General features: G+C 42.9%; 1 protein-coding gene across 1 annotated transcript in view; it reads right to left on the reverse strand.

The window, feature by feature from the left end:
- The window catches only part of LOC129326925 (uncharacterized), a 28,908-nt gene that overhangs the window by 7,069 nt on the left and 4,206 nt on the right, over positions 1–17,633 (reverse strand). The window contains exons 2-3 of the mRNA XM_054975260.1: positions 5,070–5,225; positions 156–473 (exon numbers count right to left, since the gene is read on the reverse strand). Of these exons, the coding sequence (XP_054831235.1) occupies positions 156–473; positions 5,070–5,139 (388 nt within the window). The 5' untranslated portion in view covers positions 5,140–5,225. The remainder of the gene's footprint in view (positions 1–155; positions 474–5,069; positions 5,226–17,633) is intronic.

A 17,633-nucleotide genomic window follows, 5' to 3' on the forward strand; every position in this document is an offset into this window, starting at 1 on the left:
CTGATAGAATTTTCAGTGCCCTTGTCAAATTTTCTTGATTATTATTCATTTTAGTAGCAGTAATCAAAGTGAAAATAACTTTTATCACTGAGTTCAACTCATGCACTATCTAATCTTGCATCTTCATAGTATTAAATGTTCATGCTCATACTTACCAACACCTAGTGGTACACATATATTTCTGAAGCCATTATTAGACATAAGGAAAAAATGGTAAGTTCTTTGGTCAGAAACTTGTACTCTGTTGATATGCAGGATGACAGAATGAGCATAGATCTTCAGTGTAATTCTTCCATTATCTGCAGTAAAATTGTTTTCGAAAGTGTTGATGTCACTTGAATTAGGACAAAGAGCGCAGTTGGTGCAGAATGTCACTGTACTGTTAGTAATCTTTTCATTGTTTGTGCAGGTAATATTAACATCATCTCCAATTTCTGCACGAATGCTTTCATTACACTTGATTTCTGCAAACTCTGAAAGAAAACAGAAGAAACATACCCAAGTTTAAATTGAACCCAAAATTTGCTGCTTTGGATTGGTTCAGGGATATCCAAAAGAACCCAAACACTCCTGCTATTCTGAGAGCAATAACAATTTATCTCCCAGAATTCAGGGAGTGTTTTGTATTTGAGGATATCCCTGGAAGAGGTCAACATCTTATTGAAAATGTCCTAACTGCTGTTCATTCTTGTACTTGTTTGGTGAATGTCCTACCTATATTTCATTTGCACTGTGTAATCTGCCTTGGATCTCAATGAGAAAGGCAGGCAACAAGCAAGCAAGCAAGCAAGCAAGCAAGCAAGCAAGCAAGCAAGCAAGCAAGCAAGCAAGCAAACATCATTTAAAGGGCCATTATTTTCAATGGGGAAGTAGACCTGGCTTCTAGACTCCAGTCACTAGATCTGACCCATGGATATCGGGTGGTAGACCTCCTCTGGACTCTGAAGGCCAGGTCTGTCACTCATTATATAGAATGCCCCCATGTGTTTGTCAGTCCATGCACCCTTTAAATTTAGAGTGCTCCATAGTTTAAAGGAACATTATTTTGAACGCCCTGTTTCACCACTCCTACTGCTTGTGTGTAAGTGTTTGTGGGGGCTTATAGCCAGGCTGGCTGGTGCTGTGGGCATTCAAAACAATGCCCCTTTAAATTCTTTTTATGGGATGTAAACCTGGGCTCTGGACCCACAATGACTAGCTCTACTGCCCAGTACTGAGAGCACTCCCAGCTGGTTGAAGGTGTGTGTGCCCTTTAAATTTTAAAAGGCCATTGTTTTCAGTGGGGGAATTTGGAGGCCAAGTCTTCCCAAAGAGAATAATGGTCCTTTACAACTGAAATGGCACATGCACCAAACTGCTGCTTGTCAGTCATGCTTCCTCTTTCTCCCTACCTTTCTATTTCTGCTGTCTCTGGCAGGGGGAATATGGAAGGGGTGGGGACATAGGCAAAAGTAATGGTTCCAAAATTCCAGAATCCTAAACAAATACTCAGATTGCAATACCAAACTGGTAAGACTTCCACAAATCTGGGATAACAAAGAACATGCTGTCCCCCAAATCCCAAAATGAAATTAATACAAAAACTTATGAAGTGCACACCCCTAAAACTTACTACCTTGTGAGGTATTGTGAGAAACAAACAGAATACTCAGGATCACTATCAGTACTACTTTGTATTGGTGCATCTGTAATTCAGAAATGACCGTAGCAAACTGATATATAAAATGCTTTGCATACAGAATATGGATGTGTAGTAGTTCTCTAACAACATCCAGTCTGAACTTCCATTTGAAAACAGTAAATGCTTAGAATTCAGACATAGTGATTTCTAACATTTGTGATCAATTGGAAGTCTTCTGATCTGGTTTTTCTTGTGCCCTGCAGTCTGGCTTCATTTCCCTGGTCAGCGGAAGACAGGAAAGGCTGAAGCAGTGAGAGGCAATTGTATCAGCATTAGCAGATATATTAATAAAACAGATTGTCCAACCAGAAGGATTGTCCTCGTTACATTTTTTTAATGCTTCGAACTTACCATCAATTATTGCACCATCTCATGGCTTGGGGAGGGCTTTCTATATGAATGTGAACCCTGTTCGCAAACACTTATTATCTAAGGTAGTGCTTGCTAGATAACAGAAAATTTTTGCTGGTATCCACTGGAAGCAAGGCAGAGAAAGTTGGAGTGGGGAATAGAGAAGACACAGGCTCCCGCACTTATACACTCTGGGAACCTGCAGACTTGGGGTAAGGGCATCAAAGTAGAAATTATCTTCTCTGGCAGTAGTAAAGAGCAAACATACACAAAATTTGATTATCTGTTTATATCAGAGAGAACCAGTGACTCACAGGGTCCAAGACCTCTTGTATGTCTTTATTGTATCTGTCATGTGGGAACTCATATAAACAAATCTGCCTTTTACAGCTATTTTACATGGGATGAGATGTAAGGGAAGAACTAGATCACTTAATACCATGTGTTCTTTGTATATCAGGGAAGATTTCTTCCATCTGTTCCCTGTCTTTGACTACTGTAATTCAGAGACAGTGTATGAATTGAGAAAGGAATTAAAGTTGAAGAGAAACTGAAAGAGAAAGCAAGAATAGATCTTGACTAAAATGAGTGAACAGAACCATACTCAAGGAGGAAGAGAATATAAAAACTTTGAAACAAACAACCATTCCAGAGAGATTAAGAAAGAATGAACACCTATAGGATATTAACCATGATTAAGATGAATGTGAGTTTTTAACCATGATTTAAGATGAATGAAGACAAAAATGGTAGGTTAATAAGAGTGAGTTTCCTGGCTGAGCAATAATCTGTATCAGGACTAGACATGGGGACGAACAGAAAAAAAAATGAACATGGTGTTCGTTGTCTGTTGCCATCCAAGAACAACGAACAACCAACATTGACAAACATGACCTGTTCACGAACATGTTCATTGTTCATTGTTCATGGGGGCCAGCCGGCCCTCCTCCAGCTATCAAGATCCCTACTGCACCACTCCTAGAAACCTTACCTGAGAAGGCAGCAGGAAAGGTACCAGCAGGGATCATTTTGTAGAAAAAGAGCTGGAGGAACTCATTAGCAAAACTCATCAGCATAACTCATTAGCATATGCCACACCCCTTGCCATCACTGGAAGTGTGTCATTAGCATAGCTGATTTGCATATGCCACACCCCTGACATCACCTATCCTGGCTGTTTTGGACCCAATCGTGGCCATTCAGGGCTGAAATTGGGCTCAAAATGGCAAATGGGCTGAAAATGGCCGAAAAGGGGCCCAAAATGGTCAGGATCAGGCCACAGCTGAGTGGGAGAGTGATCCACCACCTGTCAGAGGCCCGATCTGGGCCATTTTGGCCCTAATCCAGGCTGAAATGGGCTCAAAATGGCCAAGCGTCAGGTGAGCAGGGCCACCTGACATGTGACCTCTTTGGGGAACTGCTAGAACTGCATCCCTGCATGTTCCCCCTCAAAATGATCCCTGCGTACCAGTAATAAATAATACTTTGGCCCAGAGCCTGGCAGCAGCCCTGGAACTTGAAGAGGTAGATCCCTATCCCACCACACATAAAGAAAATTCAAGCTCCAATGCAATCTCCCTGTCTCTCTCTCAAAATGCCAACAGCAACTGTCTCTCCCTCACTGTCTGCAAAACCAGAGCTGGGAGCCCCCTTCCCCCCTGCTCTTTGCTTCCTTGTAACAAATTTGGAGCTCCACACTTGAAAGGAAGACCTGCATATCAAGCTAAATTGGGCTTAGATTGGGATTTCTAGGGCAACAGCAGGAGTTCAGACAGAGTTCAGGCAGTCCCTGCCTCTGGTTGCCAAGGGAATTGATTGCAGGTGCCAGATTGTCTGGCTTGACGAACAGCAACGAACAGTAACAAATGAGGCTTGCAACGACCACCTGTTCGTTTAGAATGGGGCCTCATGAACAGCTTGTTCGCGAACAGCTGATTGGGCTGTTTGTGGCTTTTTTTTAGTTTGTATTGCTGTTCATGCCCATCTCTAATCAGGACAGATGCAATATGGCCTCTTGCTGAACTATAGGAAATGAAGCCCTAAGGATCTACTGAACTTAAGATAACTGTGTTCCTTTATCATTATGTCCCTCATTCTTTCCCCTCCTGACTCAATGTACACAACTGACAATAACGCTTTTAAAAGATAGTATCTCAAAAACAATCTGCAGACTAAGGATTGGATCCAAACAAGAACATCTCCTCTGTCCTCTTCAAACCTCCCATCCCACCATCAAAATTGTGCTGCTGGGGGGCAGGGGGACCCAGCATGGGAGGTGTGGTAAATAAATCATTATGTAGGCCCCAGAAACCTAATTAAAGGATTCCATGTTTGAGCCATTAGCAGAGTCTACCAGGTGGCATAGGAAGTGTGATTGTAGGAGGTTGTGAGCTCATTCTGCTGGCTGCTGTGTGTGCAGAAATGAAAATAATAAAAGCATGCACTTGGTTTATATTTAGAAAAGAAATCAGAGTTCTTTATTGCAGGAACTCCATACTCTGATACGAAAGGAGGAGAGACAGATCCTAACTACTTATCTAGTCTAAGGATAGGCATGGATAGCAGGACAAGCCCTGCATCCGTACTGCCAAGATGGAGGGAGGAGAAGAAGAGAGGTGTTGCTTGGAACAATGCCAGGAAGAGAAGAGGTGAGAGAGAGGAAGTCAGGAGGAGGAAATTCTGAGAATAACAATCCACATATCAAAGGACAGTCAGAGCAGTAAACAATAGTAAACAGTAAATAGAGTGCCTTGACCTCTCTTTCTAACTCTTTGGTTTGTCCCCCTCTGAAATCTGAGGAGAGAGACAGCACTGGATCTTCCTCTTCCGATAAGGTGGGCTGCAGTTTGAGAAGTAAATTGATGGAAATCATCCCCCCTTCCTTTAGCAATACTAAGTTCAAGGGACCTTTGGATCCGGTCTTAATATCAGTATCAGAAATTGGGGTCCTCTTCTGTCCTTGTGCAATGAAAGCCAACAAGAGTAAGGAAAATGCCACCCTACACACTCTATTTATGAGTGGAACTGGATGACTTACTTTCCTGAACATCAGCAAAAGAAGTAGATAGTAATAGAAAGCACACAGGTAAGAGTTGCAAAGTCTCCATCCGGCAAATGTTGAAGAATTCTCACAGTACACGCCAAACGTTTTAGAAACCCAAGTTACACATCTGAGTGAATCATCATTGTTCACCTGTTGAGAAATGAAAAACTAATTAATTTCCTCTCTTTCCAGCCATCGGGAACAGATTTTGGACACAACCCACCCCAAGGAGTTCTTCATATCATAATACTATTGTAGTGAGTTCTTCAAAAAGATGAAGTACAATTATCAGCATAATGGGGAAAGGTGAAAAGATTTCCTAATACAAGAAATGGGCAGTCAGAAAACAAAGATATGATTCTAGCTGGCCATCGTGGTAAGTGATGACCCATGTTCCTCGCATGAGGAAAAGGTTATTGGAAACTTTTTAAATTTGAAGAGTACTCATCAGAAGCCAAGGCTGACAAAAATCTGATGGGGGCATAGGGCTTTCATTGATGCCAGATAGATATCCCACTCAGAAATGTTCCTCTCTCTCTCTCTCTCTCTCTCTCTCTCTCTCTCACACACACACACACACACACTGACACTTCAGTCCAACAAAAAGTTCATCAATACACACAGCAAAATAAGGAGACAAGATCTTGAGGTAATAGAGTAGATGGTACTACTTTGGACTGCAGGTGCAGAATATCAGTTTTGAACATTTTTTCCTGTTAGTTAAAAAAGTCTTCCTGTCATTCTAATTTTGTACACATGAAGCTGTGTTATACTGAGTCAGGCCATTGCTCAAGGCCAAGGCCAGTATTGTCTACTCTGACTGGCAGAGGCTATCCATAATTTCAGGCAGAGATCTTTCATAACACCTATTACCTGTTTTCTTTTTTTGTTTTTAAAACAAACTAGAAATGCCAGGGACTGAACCTTGGAGAACCTGCTTCGCACTGAGCCACATCCCCTTTCTGATTTTTAACTAGATTTTTTTTAAAAAAACATACAGAACATTAAAAATGTGATTTTTCCATTCTGAAGTGGTATAGTCCATTCTGCCATGTAATCTCTTCCTCATTCCAATGTATGCATAGATCCAGCCTTATTATGACTCACTGAGACAGTGATGACTGTACTGTCTATTTTGTCAAAATAATCTGCAGAAAGCCATGAGATGAAACTCCAGTTGAGATATGATCTGAGTTAACATAAACGTTCAGCAGCCACCATAGTACATGTATTTGCAAACTGCTACCTTGTAGGTATCAAGAAGAAATAAGTCAGGAAATGTGACACCTTGTCCACGGGTCAGCCAAGTATTTATTGATTAGCTTTGTTTCCTCTCTGCACAAGTGAAATACTTGGCGATCTACTTCCAAAGAGTCTTATGGAGATAAATAAGCAAAACACAGTGCATGTGACCATGCTATAAACACAAATAATCATTCATACATTTTGAATTCCCATAGTAATAGTCTTGAAGCAGATTGTATCTCTGAACAACCGAAAGAGGTCCATTCTGAGGTTGAATGGTTTGTGAAACTATCGCTATTTTATTTCCTGCCAAGAGAGGGAGCACTCCCCCACACTATATCCAATAAGTCTATCCTCTTGCTAGCTGCTTACAGAATTAATATAGCGAAGACGTATCAAAAGGTAAAAGCACTTTGCATGATGGAATAAATGCATGCATATCACTATACATGTTTTTAAATCTTATGAATTAAAAAAAAATTGTTGGGGTCTTTGTTTTTTGTTAATGAAAGAAGTTAATCAAAGCATATTCGTTCCTCATAGTCTTTGATCCTTAACGTTTTGCAGTCATCTGCTTTAGCCCTAACCCTCATTACACTCTGCCTTTCGGCCAGAGATGTTGCCCAAATGTTAAAAGTGCTAGAGGTTGTCAACATTTGAAATAAGATTTTTTTAAAAAAATTAGGGCATAATTTACTCTTAACATAGAATCTGGATTTTCTGGTAGCAGAGTGTGACGATTCTAGTGTGGGTGACCTCTATCCTCTGAGTGTATACCACAACAGAATAACCTCTCTATAAGCCTATAGTTTGATCGGAATCACTCGGCTATCATAACACTACTAATGGAGGAGCTCCAGATTTTATGCGGCCAACGAGATTTCTGTGTGCACCTAGGTGTTAGATATTTTCCACAGTGTGAACAACATACACAACATCTGTCTATAAGTGTTTGTGAATATGTCATTATATGTATTCCAAATACCATCACAAACATCTGCTAAAAGCGGCAACAAAATTTTGCACTTAATGAGGGAATGGTCGGTCACTCGCATCCTTGCAGGTTCTTGCTCTCTTTTTACCATGTACAGATAAAACCCATTCCTGTACATCCTTCATGAAAGCAAATCTTTGTTTTTATTTTGTCGTAGACATCCCCCTTATTGCTGTGTTTTTGCAACATGCCTCATGATGACCTTCAGCAGCTTGCTGCTACTTGCTCCAAGATTGCTCATATTTGTGTGCCTGTTCTCTGTAAACACACTCACTACATTCCTAAATATTCAACCAAATGGGTGGGGCACACTCAAAGTGTTTAAATAAATGGAAGTTCTGGGATAAAGGGCATTCTTACTCATATATTACTGGTTTAACAACAGTCAATCCCTTAACCCTATGAAGTACAGTTCTGAGTGGGGGACAGGAACTCTAACAGTACATTCACCAAGCTACAATTCTAAGGATTTAGGGGAACATGGGGAGGAGCTAAGACTACTGAACTGGTAAAACTGCAACAAGTTTGTTGTGTAGATACACTCACATATGGTGTATGGAATGTTTTAAATATCCAAAGCAGAGGTTGCCACTTTTTACTTCCTAGATCAAAGCAATTTAGAAATTCAATGTGAACTGTCAAGATTAGAGATGGGCACGATCGGCATTACGATAGAAAAATACCCACGATAATGGCGTTCATGCGATTGGGACCCAGCAGATCAGTGCCATCCACGGCTACTGATCCAGCGTTGGGGGGGGGGGGCTTGATCAGGGCCATCGGGATCTGATCGGGGATCCAGACAATCAGGTGCCAGTAATCTATTCCCGGGGCAACGGAGCCAGGGGAATTCCTGAGCTGTGTTTGCCCTCCTTCTGTCTCCCTGGAAACCTGAATGGAAGCCCAGCTTTCCTTGATCAGCAGGGCTTCCTTCCAACCACGGAGCAGCAACGCACTCACCAGTTGGGAGAAGAGACCCAGGGGAGGGAGGGGGAAGGAGGAGTTCTGCAGCCATGGGCACTCCAAACGTTTTTTGCTTTTTTAAAAAATGGGGCTTTGTAGAAGGAATGGCTGTTTTTCTGTCTGTCACTCTCTGTTTTTAACCTGCTTTTAAAACACTATTTTGTGGGGAAACTTCATTCATGGCTCTGTGTGTGTGTTTAAAATATGCTTTTGGAAGACTGGCTGCTTGCTTTTAAAATCGGGTGGGGAGGAATTCTGTCCCTGTTTTTTAAAAAAAGTTGGCTGAAACATGTTGACAGGGTGTCTCTCTCTCTCTATTTGGAGAGGCAGGGACGGGTTAAACCCCCCCCCCCTCTGCTCTAAGTGTGTGTGTGTGTGAACGTCCCCCCCCTGAGGGGAGGTGGCTCATCGCCGGGTTAAAAACTCCCCCCTGCTCTAAATGTGTGTGTGTGTGTGTGTGTGAACGTCCCCTCCCTGAGGGGAGGCGGCTTGTCACCCGGTTAAAAACTTCCCCCCCTCTTTGCTCTATGTGTGTGTGTGTGTGTGTGAACGTCCCCTCCCCGTGCCCGCCGGGCCCGGCGGTTGCCACCACCACCCACCCAAATAGCTGGGAACAGTGGGGCACCCCTCCGCTTTGGCCTCCCCGATCTGATCCATGGATCGGAAATGGGAGATGATCGGTGTCGATCAGTGATTTGGGGTTGTTGCCAGCGCCGATCCCCGATCAGCTTGATTGGTAATTTTTTTTGGATCGTGCCCACCTCTAGTCAAGATTCTCCCTTTGATTGGATGTTATAAAACTATTACCCACTTTTGAAGATAATTGTGCATATCTCATTTTTACTAATACTATATTATTTTGAGGTAATATAAAGTGGCTATTTTTGCTAGGTTTAGTTTGAGGGAAAGGCACAGTATCTGTGGAAAACAAGTAGAAGATGAGGTCCCTCATTATTTGATCAGGTTTGTGACAAAATCAAGAAAAGAGCTTCTGCTTTCTTTTTAGCTAGATACAGAAAGTGGTATAGTTAGCAAAAAGGCTGGAGCTGGAGCTGACAGCTGAGGTGGGGCAGGTGCTGTGAAATTATTGTTTCTTTTATCAAGCAGATGTCCAGTGGCACCTTAAAGACTAGCATGAAGCAGCCTTATATTGAGTCAGATCCTTGGTCCATCAAGGTCAGAATTGTCTGTTCGGACTGGCAGCAACACTCTAGTCTCACTTTATCTACTACCTGGTCCTTTTAATTGTGAGATGCTGGGGTTTGAACCTGGGGCATTCTGCACACAAAGCAGATGCTTAACCACTGAGCCACAATCCCTCCAACAAATAACATTTGCCATTGCAAGCTGAAGTAAAGGGCAGAGCTTTCAGTTTCAGATTGCTGCAGACCAGTGGCCATAAAAGCAAGAGATAATAAAACAATTAAATTCCAAAGTAACAATCCAGAGCAAACAACTCCTTTCCCCATTTCCCTGTAAGATTTACTATTATGAGTTTCCCTCACATATCTATAGGGATGGGAGGCTCTGCTGCTGCTACAACTGGGAACAGTAATATAAATTCTAATATGTAAGGATGACAGAAGTGTTTACAGTGGAAAGTAATAGCCAATTTTATCCTATACAGAGGTGGAAATTATTTCACAGCAAATCTCCCTGGGGAGAGAGTTCCAGAGTTTTGGTGCCACAAGGAAGGCCCTATCCTGGGTCTAATCTCAGGAGACAGAGGTACCAAACCAGGGCCTCTGGAGATGAACACAGAGGTCCCGTAAGTTCATAAGGGAGTAGGAGTTCCTGTCTTTCCTTCTTTGCAAGAGCAGAAAGGGAAATTCTGAGAAAAGCAACACACATGGTAGCAATTCTCTCTTTTTATTAGTGCATTAACACTACATACACTATTCAAAAATCTGTTTTTTTTTTAACACAGGGGGTTTTAAATGTTTCAGATACTGCACAGGGGTCACCTGCTTAGACCTCTCTTAAAAGGTCTAAGCAGAACCCTCTGGACTATACAGCAAACAAAAAATAATCACCATATAGTATATCCAGAGAAAGAAAAGTCCTGTTTTTACTACCTGCTTTTATTCCTCAGCCTATAGTAGAAAATTAAATTATCTGTTATGTATAAATTAAAGGTTAGAATTGATGACCGATCTTGAAGAAAACTACTTAGATCTACTACTTGATATTGAAAAAGGAAGTAGTAACAGCCAGGCCCAGCACGTCCATGGAGGCAGTGCCGGCAGCCGCCTTGAGCGCTGAACTGTGAAAGAAGTGCCATGCCGGCCCCCGATGACCCCCTCCAACCCGGAGGCAGGCCGCATCCCCACTCGCCTCTCTGCCCATTCACCAGTGCCGCCTGCCTTGGCTTGGCTCCCAGCGAGCCGGGTGCCAAGGCAGCGTGGCAGTGAGCAGGCTGCCTCCCTGCCCCTTTGCCGCTGCTGCCCACCTCAGGTGAGGGGGATGCTCCTGCACGATGATGCTACAAGTGATGTCATTGTGCAGGGCTGGAGTGCGCGTGCACACAGGACGAGGGGCGCAAGTAGTTATCTCACCTCAGGCGCCAGAAACCCTGGCACCGGCCCTGGTAATGGCTTAGAAACCATTTTGCTCAGGACTACTTTATATTTCCATATTGAAGTGTTAGTCCTAGGCTGGAGTTGTCACCTTCAGAAATAAAACATTCTGATGGCTGAGGAGGACAAAGCTTGGAGCAGACCCATATGTGTTTTGGATGGTACAACCAGGATAAAAGTCTTTTCTCCTAAAGTATATAGTTTGTAAAAGGAAAAGAGGGAGAAAATGCCTGGCTTGCCCTTGACTTTTTCAGAAAATGGGTCAAAGTTACAAAACTAGTCCAGTCAGATTTTTTTCCCCAGACTAGTTGATAGTCATGCTGCAATCCTGAACCCTTGAACTTAATGAATAAACTTGGGGCCAAGCTACACATGACGAATGACACTTGAACGGCAAGTGGATTGAGTGGAGGGCAAGTGAACAGGGAGAAATACACTTGCTGTTCAAGTGTCATTCGTCATGTGTAGCTTGGCCCTGAGTTAGGATTTTTCTTTCACTGTAGGTTTAGGAGTTGATGCGTATGACAGATGAAGAGATCTATATCAGGAAGAGGAACCTGTATTTAAATCTATCTTGGCAGATAAGGACATGAAGTTGAAAGTGAAAGCAAAGAACAGTCAAACACAAACGAAACCTCATCAGTTTCTTAAACTGTTAGGGAACTGGCACGCAATGTTTGTTCTGGGAATATAAAACTGAAAGACAAAAACTGCCAATCACAGGAGTAGAAGTTGCTGCTTTATAGGGAAACACCCAATCTGGTGTAGATAGAACAGTCAAACAGTTTCTAGCACAATAAATGTGCAATAATTACACATTTGTTACATAGATTCCTTTGCAGAGATACCACTTTATCGAAGAGCTTACTTTGTCCCTAGGAAAATCCAATTTTTCATGTGCACAAGACAGTGCTGTATGACATATTGTATAAGTTACTGGGCTGTGGGGTGAGATTTGCAAATTTAGCTATATTGTTGTGGAATCTAGAACTCTACACTCTACCTTTGTTTACATATTCAGATGGCTCGTAGAAGGTTTTGTTTTGTACTGGATTTGGCTTTAATTCAGTGACTGCTGGTGGCGTGGTTTGCAGGCTGCAACTATAGAACAAGGAAGATGAGCAAGGATGCAAGAAGGCAGCTATGGATGCAGGAGGCAGCACAGGCTGCAACTAAGTAAGTGCTCAGTTACTAGAGCTAGAGTCTACTGTCCAGTGAGCAAGCATACACCATCCTTACATCCAATGAATCAACTGCTTGCCATCCTTGCTGGTGGAAAAGTCTTTGCAAAAAATTGATCTGGCTCAAGCAAATCAGCAGTTGATTGTTGATGGTGCAGAGATTCCAATTTGGAATTTCTGTTTCTCCTGGAATTTCCCAGCAATTCATGGAGAGACTGCTGTCTGGAATTCTAGCTGGGACTGTTAATGCACCCTTGCCAGCAGAAGTGATTGAAGCAGAATCACCTGGAGACTTTATACTCGACAGGAGAACCCTGAAACCAACCTGTGAGAGAGTATCACCTTGTTGGATGAAGGACTATGTTGGCTAAGAGGGAAGAGTTTTTGTGTATGTCTTGTGCAGTGCCGGCTCTTCAATTGAGGTGGAGCTGGCCCCCACCTCGGGCACTAAACTCTGAAGGAGGTGCTGTGCTGGCCCCCTAATGACTGGAGTTCCCTGCAGTGTGCGCACTCCCGTGCACTCGCGCAGGAATTCTCCTCTCTTGGTGTAAGGCATTTCTTCTGGAGTGCAGAAGGGCAGCCCTGTTTTCCTGCTCAGCCAGTGCCTGAGGAGCTTTGAGTTCAGCCCCATCAGCACGGACATTTCTCTTTCTGCCTTCCCCCCCCCTCCTCCCCCTCCCTCTCAATGTAAGCCTTGGGCAAAGCTTCCTGGAGTAAGAGACACTCTAGCTGGCTGGGAAGCAGTGAGCTCCCATCTGACCTCCCCCCCCTTGTTCCCTCCTTTCTTTCTTGCTCCCCCCCCCCACACACCATGTATTAAAAGGAATGACAGGGGGATTGCCCATTGGAAATAATAGGAGAGGCTTGAAGGCCCATTGGAGATAATGGGAGCCAGGGATGCCAATTTACTTGCCTGGGCTCGATTGAAATGCATCACAACACAAAAAAAAGTTTCAAAGAAAATGTGGAATGGATTTTCCATAAAGGTCTCTGGGACCAGATGGAATACTCTGGGAGTGGAATGACAGCCCCCAGAGTGCAATGACGGTCCCTAGCTGTAGAGTTTGTGCTCCAGGACCAGAAGGACAGGTTTCAGAGTGGAATGACAGTCCTTGGAATAGGCTCAGTGCTTTGGGACTGGAAGGACAGCCCCCAGAGTCCAGTGCAATGACAGCCCCTGGGAGTAGAAGAAGAGTTCTGGGACTGGAATGAAAGGCACCAGACTGGAATGACAGACCCTGGGAGTAGCAGAAGTCTTCTAGGACTGGAATGACAGCTCCAGAGTAGAATGACAGCCCCTAGGAATAGAACCTGTGTTCAGGGACTGGAATGACAGGTCAAAGATTGGAACGACTGCTCCTGGGAATAGGGTCAGGGCTCTGGAACATCCACTGCTGTTCCAGTCCCAGTCCACTGATTCTTCTCCCAGGGACTGTCATTCCACTCTGGGGCCTGTGTTGATAGATCAAGATGGGTAGCCATGTTTGTCTGTAGCAGTAGAAAAAAGCAAGAGCCCGGTAGCACCTATAAGACTAACAAAATTTGTGGCAGGGTATGAGCTTTCATGAGCTTCACTATTGGACTCTTGCACTTTTTTTGTGTTGTAATGCATTTCAATGGAGCCCATGCAAGTAAAATGGCATTCCTGGCTCCCATTTTCTCCAATGAGCCTTCAAGCCTCTCCCATTATTTCCAATGGGCAATCCTGTCATTCCTTTTAGTACATCCCTTTCCCCCTCCCCAGCTGGCATCAATTCTACTTCTCACCTTTCCTCAGGCTTTTTTTGAGGGAAGCTGCTTTTGGTGGAAAGAGTGGCTGGTTGTGTGTGCACTGCCGCAGAGGAAGGAGGAAGTGAGGTGAGACACACACAATTCCCTTTCAGTCCCTGTGCGACAGGTAGGAGCAAATCACTGTTGTTGGGTTTAAAGTTGTTGTTTTAAATTCTATTACTTTCCTCCCCCCTTCTCCCTTTTATTCTCCCTCCCCCTTGCTATTCTCCGATCTCAATGCTGCTCCCCCTTTACTCCAGCAGAGCAGCGCCCCGCACTGCGCCCCCCTCTTTATCACCTTCCTTCTCTCATTCCCTAGTTTACATATATCACCCCCCCTCTCCCCCAATAGTTTATTCCAATATTTATACACCACATGCTTAGCTGTCACCTACCGTTCACTTCAAACCCAAGGGTGAGGGAGAAGGATGAGCATGGAGGGTAGTTCCCAAAAGGGATCTCTGACAAAGGTGATCAATATTTTAAGGCTTGGAGAGGGTTGGAGAGAAAGAGAAGGCTTCAGCTCAGTCCCCCTTCCAAACATCTCTCTCCTCCAAGCAGGCCCTGTAAGAGAAGCCCCCCTTCTACTGCCAAGAGTCTCTAGGTTCAGAGAGAGGTGAGAAGAAAGAGAGAGGGAAACTTTTTTACACACACACACACACACACACACAAAAGGAGGTGTGATCAAAACTTCAATTCAAGTTGTTGTTTCTGCTCACCAAATAGATTTTGGGGTCACAATAAGAAAAACAAAGATTGTTGTTATTATCACACTTATTGAAAAAAATAAAATTTTAAATTTAAATTAAGAAATAAAAATTAAATTTAAAATGTAAAAAGTTTCAAGTTTTGTGATTTTCATTTTTCCTACACTACTACTGTTGTTTAAAATTGGTTGGGGGGGGCGCAAGTAGGTATTTTGCCTCAGGTGCCAGAAATCCTGGCACTGGTCCTGGTCTTGTGTCCTTTGAGTTGAGTTTGTTGGACCTTTTCAGCCCCTGTAGTTTTGGACTGGTAGCTGATGTAGTTGGAGCTTTCGAGTTAGTGTTGGCTGCTGAACTTAATTTAGCCTGCTGAACTTAATTTCTTCCACTGCTAGACACAGCAGTTTTCATCCCATCTGGTCATGTATGAAATAAAAATGCAAAATAATACACTACTAAAGCTGCATTGGGACCACTGTGGAGACAAAATGCTTTTTTATTACCTAGAAAAGGCCAATCTCTCAATCTCTGCTGAAATGGTGGAGAGAATATCAAACATAAACTTTGGAAAGCTATATTTGAGTCAACCTTTAGATCCATTTTTTCACATTATGAAGCACTTGTTTTCTTCAATGAACACATACCATGTGATGGGGAGACACACACTTCCACACAGGAAATGAAAAATGCCAAGAAACTGCTGCCTATTGTCTATCCTTAGTATCACTTTCATACTTTATGTTTCACTCCAGCAAACGTAACTCAAACACTGGTGTACCTACAGAACTACGTGAAGAATGGAACAGTCTCAAGTTTCCTCATTAGCTTGCCTTAAGCAAGCCAATTTCTTGCTTCATTTTCTCATTGTAAAATAAGAATATTAGTCAACTTTCCTCACAAGGTTGTTGTGAAGGCAAAGAAGATTGCTTGTTATATTTGTGAGTCCTAATTTAAGACCGGAGAAAGTATGCAAATGAGGGAGAGAAGGTGCTTCCCTGGACACAAAGCATGATGCAGGAGCAACCAAATTGAATTGTCTGTTAACAGGCAAGAGGAGTTCAACTAACTGAGCTCTGTAAACTGTCACCAGGACACCAGAATGGATACCAGTTATGGGTGGCTAGTAGTTTGCATACATTGCTAGAACATGCAGCTACTCTTCCAAGAATGCTCTGGCAAAAATTATTGTATGGACTATTCTTGCAAACTGCAATTGAAAATTATATGCTCATTATGCAGAAGAAATTTGAAATGTGATTGAAAATCAGTCTTCCTGCATGGCCATCAATTGATATAGGAACTTCAAACACTGGCATTCAAAAATGTGCAAACCAACAGCAGAAAAAGCTGAAAAGATCTTGAAGTGGCACAAGAAACAAAGCTGGAGAAGCTGAATTCTTGGTTGACATTATCAGGTTTGGGTGGGAATGTGGCTCAGTGGAAGAGCCTCTGATTTGAATGCAGAAGGTTCTAGCTTCAGTCTCTGGCATCTCCAATTTTTTAAAAAATAATCAAACAGTAGCTGATGGGAAAGACCTCTATCTAAGACTAGAGATGGGCACGAACTGGAAAAAAACCAAACCATGTGGTTCATGGTTCATCAAATTTCATGAACCATGAATCACGAACTTTCACGAACCTGCCCCTGGTTCGCGAACCGGCTCATTTGGTTCATGAAAACGGCACATCCAGGTCAGAAAATCATCATTTCCGGGTCGTCAGAAGGTCACTTCCGGGTCAGCAGAAGGTCTGCAGGAAATCCATCCCCTGTTGCCTAGGAAACCAATTGATTGGCACCAGGCTGTCTGCAGTGACAAACCAAAAAAATGAACCAAACGAACCAGCCTAAAAGTTCGTGGTGGTTCATCAGAAATGGGATCTGACGAACCATGGTTCACGAACCACAAACCGACCTGGTTTGTGCTTAATTTTGGTTCATATTTCGGTTCATGCCCATCTCTAACTAAGACCCTGGAAAGCCATTGCTAGTCTGTGTAGACAATACTCACTTTGATGGATTGAAGGTCTGATTCAGTATAAGGCAGCTTCATGTATGTTCATATTTCCTCTAATAATTTAAATTTCACCAGCAGACCTTCCAAAGATAAAATTGTACTGGGGAAATCCTTATGAGTGACTGTTTCAAGCACATGTCCACAAAAACAGCCAACAATGCTGGAATGCAAGTGCAAGTGCAAAGAAATTCCAACAACGCTGGAATGCAAATGCAAGTGCAAAGAAAAGAAAATTCTTAAACAGTGGAATCGATCATCCAGGGGAAGACTAAAGAAAAAGAAAAAGCCACCTTTTTGTGCTTGGCAGGCACCTAATTGCTTTCTCACTATGCTATTTATCAGATAAAGACACACAGAATAGCTAAAGTGATGGCCATAACTGAGAAGTAAACTTTTAAACTAAATGTTGTTAATAAATGTCTACTATTCCAATAAACAATGAAAATCTAATTAAGATTCACAGAGCAACATTCTGATCAGGCAGCGAGGGAGACAGAGCTGTCATTCTTATTTGAGGCAGCAAGATAGTTTGAGCCAACTATGTTGATGAGGAAGAGAAGATCAGGTTTTCTATGTCACATCTTTCCTTCGTGGAGCTATTTGTTCTTCTCCACTTTATCCTTACAGCACCCATACCATATCTGGTAGGCTAGGTTGAGATGAAATGATTCTGCTTCATGTGGCTGGGTGGAGATTTGAACCCAGGTCTACTCAGCTCTACACCAGCACTATAACTGCTGGATCACACTGGCAATCTAGGATCCTTTCCCTCCCACCCCTGATGGCTGGAAGCTGTGAAAACTATGATTTGCAAGTTTGATTCCGAGATATAGTCCTCTGGGAATGTGTGTAACTGGGTTTTGTATTTTGTCCTCCTTCCTACCCCTTTTGAATCAACCCACTATTTCCCCTTTTTTTCTATAATAAACCTTCTTTCTATTAATCCAGAGGAGTTAGCCGTGTTAGTCTGTAGTAGCAAAATCAAAAAGAGTCCAGTAGCACCTTTAAGACTAACACATTTTATTGTAGCATAAGCTTTCGAGAATCACAGTTCTCTTCGTCAGATGCATGGAGGGCCAAAAGAAACTGGTCAGATATAGAGGAGGAGAG

The sequence above is a fragment of the Eublepharis macularius genome, chromosome 4 (assembly GCF_028583425.1).
Source record: "Eublepharis macularius isolate TG4126 chromosome 4, MPM_Emac_v1.0, whole genome shotgun sequence".
Taxonomy (NCBI): domain Eukaryota; kingdom Metazoa; phylum Chordata; class Lepidosauria; order Squamata; family Eublepharidae; genus Eublepharis; species Eublepharis macularius.